The sequence below is a fragment of the Podarcis pityusensis genome, assembly GCF_964106645.2.
Source record: "Podarcis pityusensis genome assembly, chromosome: 2".
NCBI classification, from domain to species: domain Eukaryota; kingdom Metazoa; phylum Chordata; class Lepidosauria; order Squamata; family Lacertidae; genus Podarcis; species Podarcis pityusensis.
Window position 1 is genome coordinate 8,312,583 of NC_138029.1, and position 19,934 is coordinate 8,332,516.

At 45.2% G+C, this 19,934-nt stretch overlaps 1 protein-coding gene across 1 annotated transcript in view; it reads left to right on the forward strand.

The window, feature by feature from the left end:
- The window catches only part of LOC308471483 (keratin, type II cuticular Hb5-like), a gene marked incomplete at both ends in the record, with an annotated part of 15,964 nt that extends 2,857 nt beyond the window's left edge, over nt 1-13,107 (forward strand). Inside the window, 8 exons of the mRNA XM_080995481.1 lie at nt 4,512-4,720; nt 6,159-6,219; nt 6,887-6,982; nt 7,432-7,596; nt 8,636-8,761; nt 9,890-10,110; nt 12,693-12,724; nt 12,848-13,107. Of these exons, the coding sequence (XP_080851607.1) occupies nt 4,512-4,720; nt 6,159-6,219; nt 6,887-6,982; nt 7,432-7,596; nt 8,636-8,761; nt 9,890-10,110; nt 12,693-12,724; nt 12,848-13,107 (1,170 nt within the window). The remainder of the gene's footprint in view (nt 1-4,511; nt 4,721-6,158; nt 6,220-6,886; nt 6,983-7,431; nt 7,597-8,635; nt 8,762-9,889; nt 10,111-12,692; nt 12,725-12,847) is intronic.
- Between the last annotated feature and the right edge of the window lie 6,827 nt (nt 13,108-19,934).

A 19,934-nucleotide genomic window follows, 5' to 3' on the forward strand; every position in this document is an offset into this window, starting at 1 on the left:
GGGCCAAGTTTGGCCATGCCTGGAGCAATGGACCAGTTGTCTGATTTAGCATAAGGCAGCTTCCCAAGTTACTATAGCTTATTTGCAGAAGGTTTGGGAGTTTTCTTTTTTCTTTTTCTACTAGATTCTGGTCTGTTTAGAGCTTACTGGATTTGTGGCTCTAGAAACCATGTGGTGTGGAATCAAGAACGACCTGTGCACACCTGAAGCAACTTTTTCAGCATGCCAATGCCAACAGAAAAATCCAGATTAGAAATTGTCCAGAAGAACAAGTGGGGAGAGCACTCATAGTGTGTTTGTGGGCTTCTAAGAGGTCTCTGGTTAGCCACTATGGAAACAGGATGCTGAGCTGAATGGGCTTTCAAGCCAATCAAGCAGTGGTCAGATAATTGTATGTGGTTGAAGACAAAGGATTGACCCAAGCATTAACAGTGTGAAAATCGCAGGTCATTGGCTCTGTATTTGTGTGTAGATAGAGAATGCGGAAGGATGCAGAGTAATCATGAGGGAGAAGGGAGAAATTGGAACTTTCTTTCTCTTTATTTTGCTGAGATCATTTTGCATATTGCTCTTTGATTTTTATTTATTTTTTAGTTGCAGGACTGTTCACAGCATACAATAAAAACAGTTTCAAAAGAGCCAACAGTGGGTTCATTCAGTGGGACATATTGTGTTGCTTTACCTGATTATAACGCTAGTTCTTCGCTCAAGTTTGCTAATGTTCCTTTCACACTTCAGTGCCTGTTGCACTATGGATCTGTGGTCTCTCCCCACCCCCTTACTTATATACCAGCATGTTGCATTAAATGTCACTCACACCAGTGACACACTACTCTCCCACAATTTCTGCACATGTGTGAATTTGTTTCCCCATGATCCTCGCCTGGAAACAGCTGTATGCTGGTAATGGTAAAGGTAAAGGGACCCCTGAGCATTAGGTCCAGTCGTGGCCGACTCTGGGGTTGTGGCGCTCATCTCGCTTTATTGGCCGAGGGAGCCGGCGTACAGCTTCCAGGTCATGTGGCCAGCATGACTAAGCTGCTTCTGGCGAACCAGAGCAGTGCACGGAAAGACCATTTACCTTCCCTATTTATCTACTTGCACTTTGACGTGTTTTCAAACTGCTAGGTTGGCAGGAGCAGGGACCGAGCAACGGGAGCTCACCCTGTCACGGGGATTCGAACCACTGACCTTCTGGTCGACAAGTCCTAGGCTCTGTGGTTTAACCCACAGCGCTACCCGCGTCCCAAATGTATGCTGGTATACTGCCCCAAATTTCACCACTTTCACAATTTTTCAGGTTAAGGGGGCTGCATAGGGATCCCCCCCGAATTATGTAATATAGAAATGACCCCTAAACATGAGTTATATTCCATTACCTCTCCAGAAGTAGCTTTTACATCATGTGAATGCTCAAGTATAATGTGGAAATTAACAGTTTGGGAAATGCCAGAGAATGGAATAAAACACTTCCGGCAGCAATTTAAAAACCTGCTGAAGCTCTTCTGGGGGGCACTTTTTTGTTGCTGTTGTTGTTGAGAAAATTTGGGAGGGGGTGAATTGATTTTGGGAAGACATTGAAAGGAAATTAATGTTTTGGGGCTTGGGTTATCAGAACTTAATGTTTTGGGATTTGAATATTTTGATGGTTTAGTTTTGCAGAGGCTGGAAATTTGTGGTCTCGGCCAATTCACTTGTTCCCAAGTCTGACACATTTGCCTTCTGAAGCAGAAATGGTTGTGGGGATCAAGTGAGGCTTGGGAATAAGCCCCCATATCTGCTTTGGATTCAGTTTGTTGTCTTGGGCAAGTCACATCTAGTCCGGTATCCTCCCTGAACAGTGAATTTGTAAGATGCTTTTGAAAAACTTATTGCAAACACATGAATTAAACCATTCAGTAATCCATTGTTACAGCTATCAAAACTTAAAAAAAAAAAATTATTAGATTTTCCACAATTATAACAAAAAACCACAAAGCAGAATGACACATAAAAACAGAAAAAAGAGAAAAATACATCAATGAACGAAAGAAGAAAAAAGGAACAATAAACAGATAAATAATAACAGCAAACTTAATTCTTTACAAATCCAACCTTTTAAACATCTTGGTTGACTTCCTCTAGTCCCTCCCTTCTGAGTTTCCTTGTAGTTAAAAGTAACAGATTTACAATATCATTATTAAACTAAAACAATTTCCAGTTATAGTCCATCTTATTCACTTTTCTTTCAGCTATCAAAACTTATTTACATTGTTGAATTTATCTTAATGCTACCACCGTTTTTAAATGAACACAATTTTCACCCATATATTCAGTAAACATTTTCCAGTCTTCTTTAAACATACATTCTTCTTGTTCTCTTATTCTATATATTAAATCTACACTGCCCACTTTTTGAAAGGAGAGATGGGTGCTCTCTGTATTCTCCCATAATGCTTGGTCAGGTACCCTACGCATTTGCAACAATACAACTTTACTTATTGTAAAAGCACAATAAGCCTCCAGCGTATTCTGTTCTGAGGAAACTAACTCTGCCAATGTTTCTATAAATTTTCCTTCTTTTCTTCCTTCCAGAGCACAAAATAGTATTCCAGGCACTAATGTTTACACTTATATTATACATGTAGCAGAATGTGCTTGGGAAATCAGACATAAGAAATAAAAATACAAAATAATTTTTTTCCAGGATCACTCCATTAGCATAGCACTTGCTGGCTGCAGGCAGGAGCTAATGGATAGGCGTTGTGAATTCACCGTATTTTTCGCTCTATAAGACGCACCAGACCATAAGACGCACCTAGTTTTTGGAGGAGGAAAACAAGAAAAAAAATATTCTGAATCCCAGAAGCCAGAACAGCAAGAGGGATTGCTGCGAAAGCTGTTCTGGTTTCTGGGATAGCTGCGCAGCCCGCATTCGCTCTATAAGAAGCACACACATTTCCCCTTACTTTTTAGGAGGGAAATAGTGAGTCTTATAGAGCAAAAAATACGGTAAATGCCCCCTGTTCCTCTCTCAACTTAGAGATAGTATTCTTTCAGTGTCAATCCCTGCTCCCCTCTGCAAATATATTCATCTGCCTTCCTTACAGGGTTGTTGTAATGGATACAGAAACAACATATGTAAGGATCTGTTGCAATGGCAGATAGGATAGTCCTCGTGCAGAACTTTTCTGCAAAACTGATATGGGGGTTTCAGTCCCAGTGAAATCCCTTTGCATGTGTTTTCCTCCTTGTGGATACACCCAAATCAGCTACATGGGAGAAAGGCATGGCTGGGGTGGCCCTCTATGTCACATGGTACAAAAAAGAGTGAAAATAATGCTCTCTGATACCGTAATCAAGGGGTGATGACATTTTTTAGCTCAAGGGCCACATTCCTTTCTTGGCAACCTTCTGGGGGCCACCTGTTAGTGAAGGTTAGAGCAAAAGTGGGCAGAGCAAGGAATGGGAATTTTACTTTTTAGCCATAGCCTGGTTTATTCATATCTCACACGCCCCTCTCTATCCTCTGCCCAGGCAAGCAAGCAGCATTATCAGAGTTCGTGAACATATTCCAGCTAGGCAAAAACATGCAAGGGAAGTGCAAAGAAAGGCTGGTGTTGCTCAGAATTGGATGTGGCCTGGGGGACTGTCAAGGGCCAGATAGGGAATTCCAGAAGGTCACATGTGGTCCACCCAGGACATGGGAATCCTCAACCCCAATCTATGCCCTTATAGACATTCTGTGTTGTATGGAGGCAGATCAGCAGAAGCATTTCTCTGCACATATATCTGCCTTCTCAACTGAAGTACATGTAGGACCTTCCTGTGTCTGTATCACAGTGCACATGGGGACCAGTTCAAAGTGCATGGGGGTTTGGATGGTTGAACGTTCCAGCCAAGCATATTTCTCCAGTTTAGTTTCTTACATTGTTGTTTAGTCATGTCCAACTCTTTGTGTCCCCATGGACCAGAGCACACCAGGCACTCCTGGCTTCCACTGCCTCCCGCAGTTTGGTCAAACTCATGCTGGTAGCTTCGAGAACACTATTCAACCATCTCGTCCTCTGTCGTCCCCTTCTCCTTGTGCCCTCCATCTTCCCCAACATCAGGGTCTTTTCCAGGGAGTCTTCTCGTCTCATGAGGTGGCCAAAGTATTGGAGCCTCAGCTTCAGGATCTGTCCTTCCAGTGAGCACTCAGGGCTGATTTCCTTCAGAATGGATACGTTTGATCTTCTTGCAGTCCATGGGACTCTCAAGAGTCTCCTCCAGCACCAGAATTCAAAAGCATCCATTCTTCGGCGATCAGCCTTCTTTATGGTCCAGCTCTCACTTCCATACATCACTACTGGGAAAACCATAGCTTTGACTATACAGACCTTTGTTGGCAAGGTGATGTCTCTGCTTTTTGAGAAGCTGTCTAGTTTCTTACATAGCATGTGAATAAATAACATGATCAACCAATACATCACCCTTTTTAAAAATAAAAATAAAAAATGGTCTCCCTTAAGCTGCTTTTGCTCTCCATTCAGGTCCGGTTCCTGGAGCAGCACAACCTGATGCTGAAGACCAAGTGGGACTTCTTGAAGGAGAAGAAGCGCCAGAAAAGCCACATGGAGCCCCTGTTTAGCGAATACATCAGTAGGCTGAGGAAGGAGCTGGAGTGCCTGGAATGGGAGAGGAATCAGCTGAAGGTCGAAATGAACAATTGGAGAGAAAGCATGGAAGGGAACAAGAAGAGGTGAACTCCAGGGCTGGGTTCAGCATTTTTCTTCTAAGTGGCCTGGTCTGAGGTGGGTCGCAACAGCAGCATGGCTGAATAACAGGGTTATTCTCTGCAGGTTATTCTCTGCATTAGGCCCACCATGTTTTCCTCAATGAAGTGGTAAATCTGGGTTCAAGGTAGATTGTTAAAGGTGCTGGGAACTGTAGCTCTGTGACGGTTGAACTACAGCTCCAAGGATTCTTTGTGGGAAGCCGTGTGGTGTGAGTTGCACTGCTTGGCAGCAGGTGGCCATTGGCTCAATGCTCTCAATGCTCACATTGAGAACTCTTCAACTTTTTCAGACCTGGCACCCACCTTTAACCCAATCATGCACTGGGTGCTGAAAAGGTAAAGGACCCCTGACAGTTAAGTCCAGTAGCAGACTCTGGGGTTCCCGTGCTCATCTCACTTTACAGGTCGGGGGAGCCAGCGTTTGTCCTCAGACAGTTTTTCCGGGTCATGTGGCCAGCATGACTAAGCCGCATCTGGCGCAATGGAACACCGAAACCAGAGCAACGCACGGAAACGCCATTTACCTTCCCACTGGAGCGGTACCTATTTATCTACTTGCACTTTTTGGTGTGCTTTCAAACAGCTAGGTTGAAAGGAGCAGGGACCGAGCAATGGGAGCTCATCCCATTATGTGGATTTGAACTGCCGACCTTCTGATTGGCAAGCCCAAGAGGCTCAGTGGTTTAGACCACAGTGCCACCTGCGTCCCCGATGCACTGGGTGACCCAGTGCCAATAGATATTTGTATGGTGGCTGTGCTGCTGTTGTGACCCACATCAGACCAGGCCACAACCTGGTAGTGGGTCATGATGACCAATGGCCCAAACTCCTGTCATTCATTCATTCATTTCCCACTTTTCCCCAACTGGCTACATTTTCTATAAGCTGGGACCTTTGCATGAGGGGGGCACCTTGAGTCATGTGAGCCATGGAGCCTGTGCCTGGAATATGAACAACATGGCCTGCCCAATACATTTTGCTGCCTGATGCAAAGGAATGATGGTGGCTTCCTGACACCACCACCATTCTGTATACACAAACCAGCCAGACAGGCAGTTGAATCTTATTCCAACATTGGTGATGGGACAGCTGGCTAGCTTAGACAGTGCAGGGCAGATCACACAAAACTCACTGCTCTGTCTTCCAACAACTTGTTGCCACTCCTTGCCATTGCCACCACTCTGCCTAATGTTAGGGCCAGCTTTGATTAGGAAGTGGTCCAGCCTACCCATAAGTGGACTATTTCAATGAGACCCCAAGCCTTAACAAGTCACTATACGGCTAGTCATTTGAGGACATAATGACCTTCTATTTAGAAAGGCCTTTCTTTCTTTGTGGTTCAACATGGTGATATTAATTATTAGTCACTAACGCATAAAGTCTGTCTTTATAACCTCCCCAGGTTTGAGGAAGAATGCAGTCGAAGGACCTGTGCTGAAAACGAATATGTTGCACTTAAAAAGGCAAGTGATGGGCCATATTTCTGCTAAAGACCTTGAGAGAATTGTTGGTGGTTTGTTGGTATGGTATCAAAATGGATCAGATGTAGAGAAGAAGTATCGCAAGAATATGATCATTTTGTTCTGGAGAACCAATGCAGTGTAGTGACTTGACCAAAGTAGGTTAATCTGTGGCCTTCCATGTGACGAGGGACTACAATTTCCATCATCTTTCCCCATTGCTCATGCTGCCTGGGGCTGATGGTAGCTGGAGTCCAGCAACATCTGAAAGGCCTCAGGTTCTCCTTCCCTGGTCTAGGTGAAGATTCAAAAGACCTGGCTTGAAGCACTTCAAGCAGATCAGTATTTATTTATGTTTTATTGATTTTTAACAATGTCTTCATGGATGCTTTTGATGATTTTATTATAGCTTTGCATATTGTATACCAGCTAGATAAACCTTTTATGAAAGTGCAAATTATTCATAAATGTCCTGAACGCAACCAGAACAATGAGGGTAAGCAACTGGATTTTTAATTCTTTATTGACAAAGCACTCAGTTACATCAGCTGTAACCGAGTGCAAGTGATGTACAACAATACTCCTCACTAACTAGCTGTCTAGGCAACCCAGATAGTAGGAGCTGTGATGAAACTTTGCTTCAGCACTGTACCTTTTTGTCTTCTCCTAGGAAGTGGATTGTGTCTTCATGGACAAATCACAGAAAGAAGCCAAGGTGGAAACTTTAATGCAAGACATCTGCTTTTACAGAAATACATTTGAAGAGGTAACAAGGAATGTTTATATTTCATCATGCTGCTTGGTTGTCATCACAAAATGGTTCCCATGGTCCCGTCTGAAAGGTCAGAGGCTCCCCTCCCTTCTTATTTAAGATGAAGGCTGTCATCCTAAGAGCCCCTGAAATAAGTGGAAATAAATGTACCCTTCTTGACTTGTACAGCTCAACTGATATGTACACAGGGTCATTGTCACACCTGAATGTGTACCTCAACTATTTGTGTACACAGGCATTCAGATTGTATACTTGTTGAATATTATGTGTGAATACCACTTTATGTAGACATAAACATGTTTAAGGTCCAGGTGCAAGCATCCTTTTTTTAGACTTAAAAAAACTTATCCCAAGTAAAACAGTTTACTATCCAACTCAGAATTGTGACATTAAAAAAGGAAATTCAACAGCCACAGGCTGAATGTGTTCTGTGTAATTCATAGGAAATATGTGAGTTGCAGTCATGCATCTCAGACACTTGTGTCACAGTGAAAATGGACAACAGCCGAGGCCTGGATGTGGGCTGCATCATTGAAGAGTTCCACCGTCGGTACGAAGACATTGCCTCCCGGAGTCGAGCCGAGGCTGAGGCTTGGTGCCAGTGCCAGGTTCATTGATCTATCTTCTTGAACATCTCCATTATATGTGTGTGTGTGTGTGTGTGTGTGTGTGTGTGTGTGTGTGTACCCCAAACTAGCCATTACGACTATGCTCCACCTAAATTGCTGGAGACAGCAGTGCTTCTCCATACCAGTTGCTGGAACACACAGGAGAGGGAGAGTACTCTTGTCATCAAATCCTGCTTGTAGGTTTCCCAGAGGCTTCTGGTTAGCCACTGTGATGACAGGAGGATGCTGGACTAGATGGACCAGCTCCTCCTCCTCCTCCTGGTTGTTTGTTGCATTTACAGTATATCCCTCCCTTTTCTCCAAGGTCTTCCCCACAATAACTCTGTGAGGTAGGTTAAGCAGCGAGTCAGTGACTGGCCCAAGGTCACCCAATGAGCTTCATAGTTGAGTGGAGATTTGAACCCTGGCTACCCAGGTCCCAGTCTGACACTTTAACCACTACACCACATTGGTGTATTAGTCACCTAGTGACAATAGTTTTCTGGGTGACACACATAATAAGGCTGGAATCACCTGATATGCATTCCATGGGATGACCACCTAAAACAGCTCCCCTGTGTCAGCTTCTCCTCATTGGCTCCATAATGCAGGCCAGCCTGCCTCAGCCTGGTGCCCTTCAAATATTGTTGGACTCCAACTCATTTCAGCCCTAGCCATGTGGTCAATGGTCAGGGATGATGGGAGCTGTAGTCACAACAACAGCTACAGGGCCTCAGGTTGGAGGAAGCTGGGTGAAGAGCAGCCTTTCTCAATCTATGGGTTCCCAGATGTTGCTGAACTACAACTCCCATCACCCCCAGCTAGCAAGGCCAGAGCTCAGGGATGATGGGAGTTGTAGGCCAACAACATCTGGGGCCTCACAGGTTGAGAGCCGCTGGTGTAGAGGAACACTTGCCTGTGATAGGTGGCATCTATAGCTCAGTGAGAGAGTATGTGTTTGGCAAGCAGGTTCAACTTATCCATATGGGTTTCAGATGTATTGGTATTTTGCTCAGCCACATCACTTCTCTCCTTGCAGTACCAGGAGCTGAGGACAACAGCTGCCAAACACTGTGACAATCTACGCAATGTCAAGGATGAACTTGGTGAGCTGACTCGGATGGTTCACCGACTGCAGGCTGAAATCTCAAATGTCAAATCCCAGGTGAGAATGACCAGTGGAGCTTGGCTGCAACAAGACCACCACTATTGTTGAGGAGTGTCATAACGGTGATGGGGCTAATATTAACAGTTCTTGTGGCTGATTATCACAATGTCATCTTAAGAAGGGGATATGTTATTCAAGACCCATTCTGCCTGTGTTGGAAGAAGAGATAAGGTTTGTTTCATTATGTGCAATCCTTAGTGAGTTGGATGTGTGCTCCAAAACATCAAGATGAGAACTACCGTATTTTTCGTTCTATGGGACGCACATTTCCCCCTCCAAAAATTAAGGGGAAATGTGTGTGCGTCCTATAGAGCGAATGCAGGCTGCCTTCACCCCGCTGTCCTGCAGAAGCTAGCAAGGCTGTTCCCAAGCCAGAACAGCGAGACGGAGGGCTCCGTCCCGCTGCTCTAGCTTGGGGACGGCTGCGCGCAAACCTCTGCAGGGCAGCGGGGTGCCTTCACCCCGCTGTCCTGCAGAAGCTAGCAAGGCTGTTTCCAAGCCAGAACAGTGAGACGGAGGGCTCCGTCTCGCTGCTCTAGCTTGGGGACGGCTGCGCGCAAACCTCTCCAGGGCAGCGGGGCGCTGAGCTCCAAAGGCTTCAGGGATCTTTGAGGCTGGCGGTGGGGGGAAGCAGCTCTTCCCCCCACTGCCAGCCCCACAAGCTCTGGTGAATGTACCTTGAACGCACCTTGTTTTAGAGGGGGAGAACAAGAAAAAATTTTTTTCCCTGTTCTCCCCCTCCTATGATCCGGTGTGTCCTATGGTCCGGTGCGTCCAATGGAGTGAAAAATACGGTATCTTGTTCCCTTTGATGTCCATTGGGTGGTACCTAACACATCTCCTAAGTGCAAGGAGTTCCACTCTGCAATGGAACTTCCCCCTCTTCCCTCCTCCTTTGCCTCCTGAATCTGTGCCACTGGACCTGAGTGTAGAGTCGTGCAAGCCTGGGGAACAGCCACTCACAAGCTGTTCAAGAACTTTTCTCATGCCACCACCCATCTGATAGTCATGTGAAAACCAAAGGAGAATGGAGATTCATCTTAGACTGTTCATGCTACAGAACCTTGTTGTCGTGTGCTCTTTTCTTTGTCTCTCGCCTTCCCTCTGTGTGTTCTGTGCCGACAGCGCTGCAAACTGGAAGAGGAGGTAGCTGGAGCTGAGGAACGTGGGGAGATGGCGGTGAAGGATGCCAAATGCAAACTGGCAGGTCTGGAGGAGGCCTTGCACAAAGCCAAGCAGGACATGGCTTGCCAGCTACGGGAATATCAGGCCCTGATGAACCTCAAGTTGGCCCTGGATATTGAGATTGCCACCTACAGGAAACTGCTGGAAGGAGAGGAGTTCAGGTGAGACTCTTCTGGACCCATTTGAAAGTCTATTTTAGAAAAGCTCCCCCAGAAAAGCAAATGTCAAAGTTTCACTGCAATATTAAGTGTGTACATTTGTTGATTTGTATAATACAAATCAACCTATGGCATGCACAGATATGCAAACTGTACAGTTGTTGAATGTAACACGTGAATACCCTTATTGTGTTGTTTCTGAATTAATCTGCATAAAAAAGATCCGCACAGGAAATCTCCAGACGAATACATATTTGTAAACATGTTTTCTTTGCAAACATACATTCCTATATCACTTTATTTCAAAATGCAGATTTCTAAATATATTTTATTTCAAACTATGCTTTTAAAAATGCACCTTGATGTGTGTGTTTTTTGGAGGGGCTGGTAACTGTATCACAAATAGGGATGAAGGTTATTTTTGTTTGGTCCACATTTTTAAGTGAACTGACTTAATTCACATCTCCCAGACTAATACTTGGCTTGAGATGTAATTAGTCTTCAGATCTCACACTTCTCCAAATTCTGTGATACAGTTTTCAGCTCAAAAACCAGGAGCTGTAGCACGGCAACATCTGGAGAGTCACATGTTCCCCACCCCTACCATATACTTACCGTATTTTTTGCTCCATAGGGCGCACCGGACCATAGGGCGCACCTAGTTTTAGGGGGAAATTATTTCCCCTCCAGGTTTCTGGATAGCTGCCTGAAGCCCAGGGAGCACAGCGGAAGTTGGCACTGCACTCCCCGGGCTTCAGGCTGCAGGCTGCTATCCGCAAGCCTTCAGAGCCCAGCGGGAACTCCCGCCGCGCTCCGAAGGCTTGTGGATAGCTTCCTGAAGCCTGGAGAGCAAGAGGGGTCAGTGCGCACCGACCCCTCTCGCTCTCCAGTCTTCAGCAAAAGCCTGCATTCGCTCCATAGGACACACACACATTTCCCCTTCATATTTTTTTGGGGGGGGGAGTGCGTCCTATAGAGCGAAAAATACGGTATGTTGTGGGGCAAGGGAGATTCCAATTCTTGCAGGCAGCTATCAGAAAGCAATGAGAGTGTTAGTCATGCACTGCACATATAAAGGTCCACAAGCAAATCAGTAATGATTCAAAATTCACTGGAAGACAGCTAGTTCTCCATTATTTATCCTCCTTTGCCATATGCAGCCGCAACAGAGAACGTGTTCTGTAGGCTACGCTTTCAGTCTATCTAAGATGGTAGCAACACACACACAAACACCTAGAATGGACACCTGGAATATGCCACAGACTCCACAGAATCCTTTGCAATGTACAGAAGTTCCATAGCATAGATGCAGAGGTTCCTTGACATTTAGTCATGTGCAAAGCACTTCGTAAAAAGTATAGAAGCAAACACAACAAAGTATATATGTTCTGTGTGCATTTTTTTCCAATGCACAAGTGATCAGAATAAAGGAGGGGAGAATGAATGTAACATGACCTTGTGCCAGGTTCTCATTTTATTTTTCTTACATTCTTAAAAAATAATAAGCGGCACAATGAGAAAATTTAATACAGGAGGATTTAAACTCACCAATTTTACAAGCTAGAATATTTTCTGATAAACGTGCCCCCAGGTGGTGACAGGTAGCATTCACAACATGAAGGACCTGCTAGTTTGACCTTTCCCAGGCTTTTTCCTACCTGCGCTTGGGTGGTGACTTTCTCATTGAGCTCCCATTGCTCTGTCCCTGCTCCTGCCAACCTAGCAGTTCAAAAGCACACCAGTGCAAGTAGATAAATAGGTACTGCTGCGGCAGGAAGGTAAACAGCATTTCCGTGCATTCTGGTTTCCATCATTGTGTTCTGTTGTGCCAGAAGTGGGTAAGTCACGCTGGCCACATGACCCGGAAAGCTGTCTGTGGACAAACGCAGACTCCCTCGGCCTCAAAGCAAGATAAGCGCCGCAACCCCATACAGTCATACCTCAGGTTGATGTAGCTTCAGGTTAAGTATTTTCGGGTTGCGCTCTGCGGCGACCCAGAAGTAACGGAGCACGTTACTTCCGGGTTTCGTCGCTAGTGCATGCGCAGATGCTCAAAATGACATCACGTGCATGCACGGAAGCAGCGAATTGTGACCTGCGCACGCGCAGACGCGCAGTCAAGGGTTACACTCTACTCAGCATGCGAACAGGGCTCCGGAAAGGATCCTGTTTGCATCCAGAGCTATCACTGTAGTCACCTTTGACTGGACATAACCATCCAGTGATCCTTTACCTTTTACCTTTTCTCACTGAGAATTTACTGCTGTGGGTGCTGTTTAATGCTGGCCTTTGCCAAGTCATTGTTTTTTCTGTATGTTGTCCCCCTATCTGGGTAGTTTGGATTGCTTCTTTAAAGGGCCATACCTAGACAGACAGTCAGTAAGTCAGTCAGACAGACAGACAGACAGATGGATGGATGGATAGATAGATAGATAGACAGACAGATGGATAGATTGACAGACACACACAGAGAGAGAGAGATATGCACATATACATGCACAACCTATTTCTAGCTATGAAACTGTTGGTGATTTAGGCCTAATATTCAGCTAATGAGATATTTCAATCTATTTAATTCCTTCTAGAATGGGCGATGGAGAATGTGCTGTGAACATCTGTAAGTACCTCCAAGAGATGCCTCCAGAAATGCCATTGCTAACTTAATTCATTTCTTTCTGTTTTTGTGGATCCTTTCTATATATTTCATCATGTGGTCCCTTCCTTCCCTTTCCCTCCACAGCTGTACAGAGGAGCCAGGGCGCTGTTGTGTGCAATCCTGACCACCACTGTGGACCCGGAAGAGGTGGGCACATTATGACAAATGGAAGAGATCCCTGCAGCCCAGCAGGTTTCAAAAGAGGCATGGCTCCCTGTGGAGATGCGGGTCTCCCATGTGGAGACAGCCATACCCCTCCTCCCGAAGGATTTAGCACCCAGAGTGTGAAGAGCTCCAACGTTAAACATGTAGCAGCAGCTTCTCCTTGCGCATCAAGAGGTTAAATCTAGACTTTGGGTTTCTGCATGCCTGAAGTTGTTGATTCAGCATTTGTACCTTGACTCAGCAATTCTTGTACTTTTCAGAACAATCCTTGGGGACAGGTCCATCCACCTTTATTGGCTCCCTAATCTTATGTCACTTTCAATTCACAGTGAATTCTGAGTATCAAACAACTTCTGCATAACCAGGATAAAGACTGTTGCTATTTTTGTGGTCCCTTATTCTAAGATCAAACGGAGGTAAGGCAGGAGCCCCCAGGGGCTTTCCTCCAGCTCCAGTTAAACCCCTTGATCACCCAAAACACTGATTTTAAGAGGATGTTGTCATTTCAGGCTAACTGATTACGAAAGCAAGTTCCAACACCTACAGTGAAAGGGAAGGGTTATTTCATTTGGTAATGCTGTGTATTCTGATGATGAAAAAATAAGTACATAGCTTCCTGCTGAAAATATTCTGTTAAAGGTCTATTTCTTACCTGCAAATACCCAGACTTTTGCACCCTTTCTTGCTTCTCTCCTTTTGTTTTGTCCTGGGAAATGGCTTCTTTATACAAACTTTGGGTGCTTCCAGACAGGGTCTTAATACTGTAAATGATCATATATATGTATCTCAAATGGGTCATAGGTTAGCTTTTTTAAAAAAAAAACTTGCTGTATTTTCCCTGGAAGGGAGGTGGGGATATGGACTGATATTTTGATTCTAGCAATGTCTTGTTGATGCTACAAAACTCCTATGGCCCTGCAGTTTGATACCATGGTTAATAGCCAGAGACATCTATCTTCTAAGAATTTCTCTTGGGCTGCAGTCCTGTACACATTTACCTTGGCAGGGACTGGGAGTAAGCCTCAATGAATTCAGCGGGGCTTGATTCTGAGTAGACATGCACAGAATTGCATTGCCAGCCCTTTTTAAATGCCCGATCTAGGCACTGGTTTGCACAAAGTTGTGTGTTCATGCAAGCCAAGAATGTATAACCAAAACCGGTTTGCAAAAGAAGACAAAGTGCTTTCTGTGAATGATAGAGGTGAAGGTATTCAGACAGCCTAAATGAGACTGAATACACCAGTCTTTGGTGAATGAGGAAGGGAGTCGGGTTGCTTTTCAGCTGCTTGTGTATCTGCCAAATTATACCTCAGTGACAGAGCTTTAGCACTGCATGACTGCTAGCAGAGAATAGCCCAACAAGAAAGTGGAAACTGTCTCAGGTTTGGGCATGCCTTTTACCGTCTGGTGGGTTGCTTTTTAAAAATGTGAACCTCTGCTTTTGTGTGTGTGCATGTGAACTTCTATTTTAAATAAATCAGTTCAGCTAAGCAATGACTCCAGTCTGACTAGCTTTAACCATGCAGCAGAGAATGAATGCTATGGTTGAGCTACATTATGGGTAGCATTTTTCAGTTTTAAGACTGTTTGATGAATCTACAGGCAGCTGGTTCCCATATACACTTCTGTTACTTAATTGAATGATTACTTGCAAAAACATCACCTTAATGCAGGCATAGGCAAACTCTGCCCTCCAGGTGTTTTGGGACTACAACTCCCATCATCCCTAGCTAACAGGACCAGTGTTCAGGGATGATGGGAGTTGTAGTCCCAAAACATCTGGAGGGCCAAGTTTGCCTGTGCCTGCCTTAATGACATTGCTTTCTAGTGGACTTAGTTTATGGGTCCACTGACAAGCATCATGCTGGGTAATTCCAAGATGCACACATGCATATATTGTCCAAGCTTGTGATGACCCTGGTCTACTCTCTCCATCCCTGTGTCCATTCCAATGTGGTGCTCCTCATTCAATGAATGGGTTCCCTCCCTCATCTGTGTCCTCTCTTTGTGTCATCCACCACACCACACCCTGGTGAGGGAAACAGCTTGGCACTGGTATTGAGAAGGGTGTGTTTTTATCTCTGAACCGTAGGGTCATCAAGATGGGAAGGCTTTCCAACCATTCAAATGCTATCCTATACATAGCTGCAGGGCCACCCAGGAGGTAACGAGAGGTGACCACCTCAGGTGGCCAGATCCATAGGGACAGCAGATCCTGATGTAGATCTGTATTCCCCTCTTGTTCCTGTTGTAGATCTTCACTTACCCTTTCTTCTTTGGGGGAGGGAGGGTGCCATTTTGTGGTTTGGCTTAGGTGCCAAAATGTTTTGGGCTAGCCCTGCATAGCTGAAACTTATCCCACAGCCTACAACCATGTACATAATGTAAAATATTAAGTTGGTACACTCAGCAAGTGGACAACATTGCATCATGTCATTCCAACTAGGGTAGCTTTAGTTACCACCTCTTTGGATGGCCCATCCCCACAATGGAATCACTTACTACTTTAAAACCAGCCCCCCAACATGACCCAGTTTCAAATGGCTTGTGTTCCATGTGTAACAACAGCAGAGCTAATCCAACTTCCTCTCCATCTTCATGAGGCAATCCTGAACAACCTTGGGACCATGGGGATGGGTTGGGTAGGAGAATATTAGTTTTTCCTCTCCCTGCCATGGTCCTGATAAAAATAACATTTCAGAAGCTCTTTCCTGTATATCAAGGGAAGCTCCTATTGGTCTCAAAGGAGGGAATGTTCCTTGGAACGCAAACTGTACCTTTGGATTGGCTATTCTTGTCAGAACTGTAGAAGGGAGAAAGTTAACTCTTCCCCTTCTCCATCCCCACCAACCATAGTCTCAAGGCTGCTCAGACTTTCCCAAGGCTGCTTCCCATTAACGTAACAAAAAATGAGCTCCTTATTTGCATTCACGCACCTAATGTCACAGGCAAGCACAGAGATGAATTCATGCAATCTCACATGCATGTCCTAAGTGCCAAGTCCAGCTTTTACAGGAGTAATAGCAATCTGGAGTGCAGATATGAACCATCTCAGCACAGAGCAAAGGTAGCAGACAGGTATGGCTAATATGGTGCCCTTCAGTTGTTTGTGTGACTCCTGCCAGCCCCAGGCAGCCCGAAGTGTTCCATGTGCACTACATTAGGCCCTGCCTAATGTGATGCCAGGGACGCGGGTGGTACTGTGGGTTAAACCACTGAGCCTAGGACTTGCCGATCAGAAGGTTGGCGGTTCGAATCCCCGCAACGGGGTGAGCTCCCATTGCTCGGTCCCTGCTCCTGCCAACCTAGCAGTTTGAAAGCACGTCAAAGTGCAAGTAGATAAATAGGTACCGCTCTGGCGGGAAGGTAAACGGCGTTTCCGTGCGCTGCTCTGGTTCGCCAGAAGCGGCTTAGTCATGATGGCCACATGACCCGGAAGCTCCCTCGGCCAATAAAGCGAGATGAGCGCCACAACCCCAGAGTCTGTCACGACTGGACCTGATGGTCAGGGGTCCCTTTACCTTTACCTTTAATGTGATGCCAGCAGCAGACATATGTACCATATATTTGGGGGAATTTGCAAGTGAAACAGCTGGAATCCCAACCAGCATTCCCAAGGTTCAAAGAATTATTCTTCAGAAACATCTGGAGGACTAGATGTTCCCATTCCTGATCCAAAGAGGTGGGGTGGGGAGCTTGTATACTCCTCCCTAGTAACCATTGTATATTTCGAGTACACACACACACACACAATCAACAGAAGCCCAACTCCGATTGTACGGGCACCTTTTGGACTGCCCTGAGAAATAAATGATAGGCTGTATAGATTTTTATGGTGAATGTGTCATATCACAATGGGAGAAGTTAATGTCTTGAAATTGTGCAAGTATCATTGCAAAACATTAAGTAGGGCAGTATCATTTGCAACATCAACACCTCTAGTCATTATTAGCAACTTACTTGCTAGCCCAGCAGTACTAAATTTCTGTGGTGTGTGAAGCATTCAGAGAAGTGCAGCTTCACAATACAATGGAAACTAAGAGTGTTTGCTCAAGATCATATGCATTAATAGTTAGGAGAGAGGTGCTACTATTATGCTTACGACTACATGAAAAATATAGGCACACAAGACTCCTATAAATTTTGCTGATGTTTAGGGATGGGAGACAGATTTGATTTAGTTTGCATTTTGATGAAAAACTACCCAATTCATGCTTCTCGAACCAATACATGAACCGAAACACAGCTACCCATCGAAATGCAAACTTCTCTGAGTTTTACAAAGCAGTTCTCCAATGAAACAATGTGCATATATGTTAAGGAAAAGTGCACGCAAACATTGATGTAATTAGTGAAAATGGCATTAAAAATGCATTGCATTAGGAACATTTCTTGCAAAAATATGTGGATTAGGAGAAATGTGCACTAGAGTGATGCCAATTTTTCATGAGGATTAAAATAAATAAATCCAAAGATTACTGTGGAAACAGAGAGAATTTAAGAAGGGAAAAGGGAGATCCATCTATCTCTAATAATGTTTCTTCCTTTTGCCTTAAAATCCCCGCAAAGCTTTCGTGTGCTTGAGTTTTGCTTTACCTGAAATTCAATGGCAATATTATTGAAACATTGTAAAGCTTTTTGGGAATTTCCTGTGGATGTCTTACTTTCTTAAATTGCCCATTACATGAAATTCACAGGCAACTCTAGCCCCTTGACCAATGATAGCCATAGGTGCAGTCCATGCATAGAGCAATGAATGGGACTGTTGCACTAACCCCACCCCTGATGCCACGTAGCTGGCACATCTTCCAAGGTCAATCTGACTTGGCATCCTTTAAATGGTGATGGGCTATTCCCTCTTGCAATTTAAAGGCTCTAATGCAGTTGGATTATTCACGTAGGAAGCAACCTTCTACGATGTCGTGCTGTTAGTCCATCTAGACCTATATTGTCATGGCTCTCCAGGACCTGGGGCTGAAAGGTCTTTCCCATAAGCTGAAACCTTATTATTTTAACTGGAGATGCCAGGGATGGAACCTGAGACCTTCTGCATGCAAAGCAGGTGTTCTACTATGCTATGAAGACTGGATCTTGAGAGTGCGCATACACAAACACAACCCAAGACTGCTGCTTGGAGTGGAGGATGAAAAGGCACCCACCCTATTCTACACACACAAGCAGACTGACCGACTGACCATCATATCATACTTCAACACTGACGGCAGGGCAGGGCCCTTCAGCACCTGAGGTCAGCAGCCTAGCTTGTGGGGACAGAGGGCAGGCTGAATGTCATACTCTTCCAGCAGTGGAGTATGGCCAGAGGGCTTAGGAGTATGGCAGGCAGGCAGCTACCACTTTACTACACACACACACACACAGAGAGAGAGAGAGAGAGAGAGAGAGAGAGAGAGAGAGATCTGTTGGGACACAGAGATCACATGTACCCTCTGAGACAGTTCTACCCCACATCACCCTTTAGCCTGGGAAGAAGTAACTCCAATAACTGGGCCTGGAGCCCACATGCTAGAGACCTCCTATACCCCTTTCTGAAAGGCAAGTTCCCCTCACAGCTTAAATAATCCTGAAGGGGTAGGAGAATTTGGCTTCAGTGAAGCAGAGCAAAAAGGTAAAGGTAAACATACCCCTGACCATTAGGTCCAGCCGTGGACGACTCTGAAGTTGCGGCGCTCATCTCACTTTACTGGCCAAGGGAGCCGACGTTTGTCCGCAGACAGTTTTACTGTGTCATGTGGCCAGCATGACTAAGCCACTTCTGGAGAACCAGAGCAGCGCATGGAAACGCCGTTTACCTTCCCGCCAGAGTGGTACCTATTTATCTACTTGCACTTGACATGCTTTCGAACTGCTAGGTGGGCAGGAGCTGGGACCGAGCAATGGGAGCTCACTCCGTTGCGGGGATTTGAACCGCCCACCTTCTGATTGGCAAGCCCTAGGCTCTGTGGTTTAGAGCACAGCACCACCCGTGTCCCTGAAGCAGAGCATAGGGTGGCCCGTAGTTCAATCCAAGGCTGAAGAGGAATGAGAGACAGGGGAAAGTTAAATACTACATGCAGTAAGAGATGATACTAACACAGTGAAGGCAACACCTGACAGCTACTTATTGGGGGTGGGGAGGGGTCTCCACTGAGAGTAACCCCATAAATCTGTGGCATGATGTGTTGATGGCCGCAGTTTTCAGGGAGACTGTGTGAAACCCATGCCTGTCATTGCATTCCTAATTCTGTTTCCACTTCACAAAGACTCTGCTTCTTCAGCAGCTTAGAGGGATTTTGCAAAAGGTCCCATAATGTTGCACAGCAATGACTTTGCTACATCAAAGCAACCTTTCATCTCCAGGCAGCATGTCTGATAATTAAGCCTCCCAACATTTTTGGGTGTGTGTGGAGATCATAGCACCTTAGAGCTGGAAAGGACCCAAGGGTCATCTAGTCCAACCCCCTCATTATCTTTGCTAAGAGGTCTATAAACTGAGATGCAGAGGTCGCACAGCCAACTGCTGACAAAACCAGGAAGGGGTGTCAACTTCAAATCCCAACTTCTTGATATCCGTCTCATAATTACAAGTCTAGTTTCCTCCATGTATAAAAAGGGGAAGGTGGAATCAGCCCTTTTAATACAACTTTGTAGGTGCTGTAAAAAAAAAAAAGGCCTTTGTGAAATCCCTAAAACTCTTTTTCATCTACCAGGTGATCAGCCATCAAACAGCGTGGATGAGGACATGGGGAGTTGGTTCCCTAAATGTCCCAAGCTAATAAATGTCAGAGAAGTTGCTTTCTCTTCCATTTCAATGCTGGCCAAACCCAGCTGTCCCAAACAGATATAAAGGGAGCGTTTCCCTGCAGTAAACCACACTACCTCTGCCTCTTTTGCTTTGCAGTTTCGCTTCCCCCTTTCTTCTTCCAACTTCTGCTCTCCTACGAAACTATGTCTTGCCACTCAAACTCTGCATGTGGCCCCAGGAATTTCAGCTCCTGCTCAGCTGTCC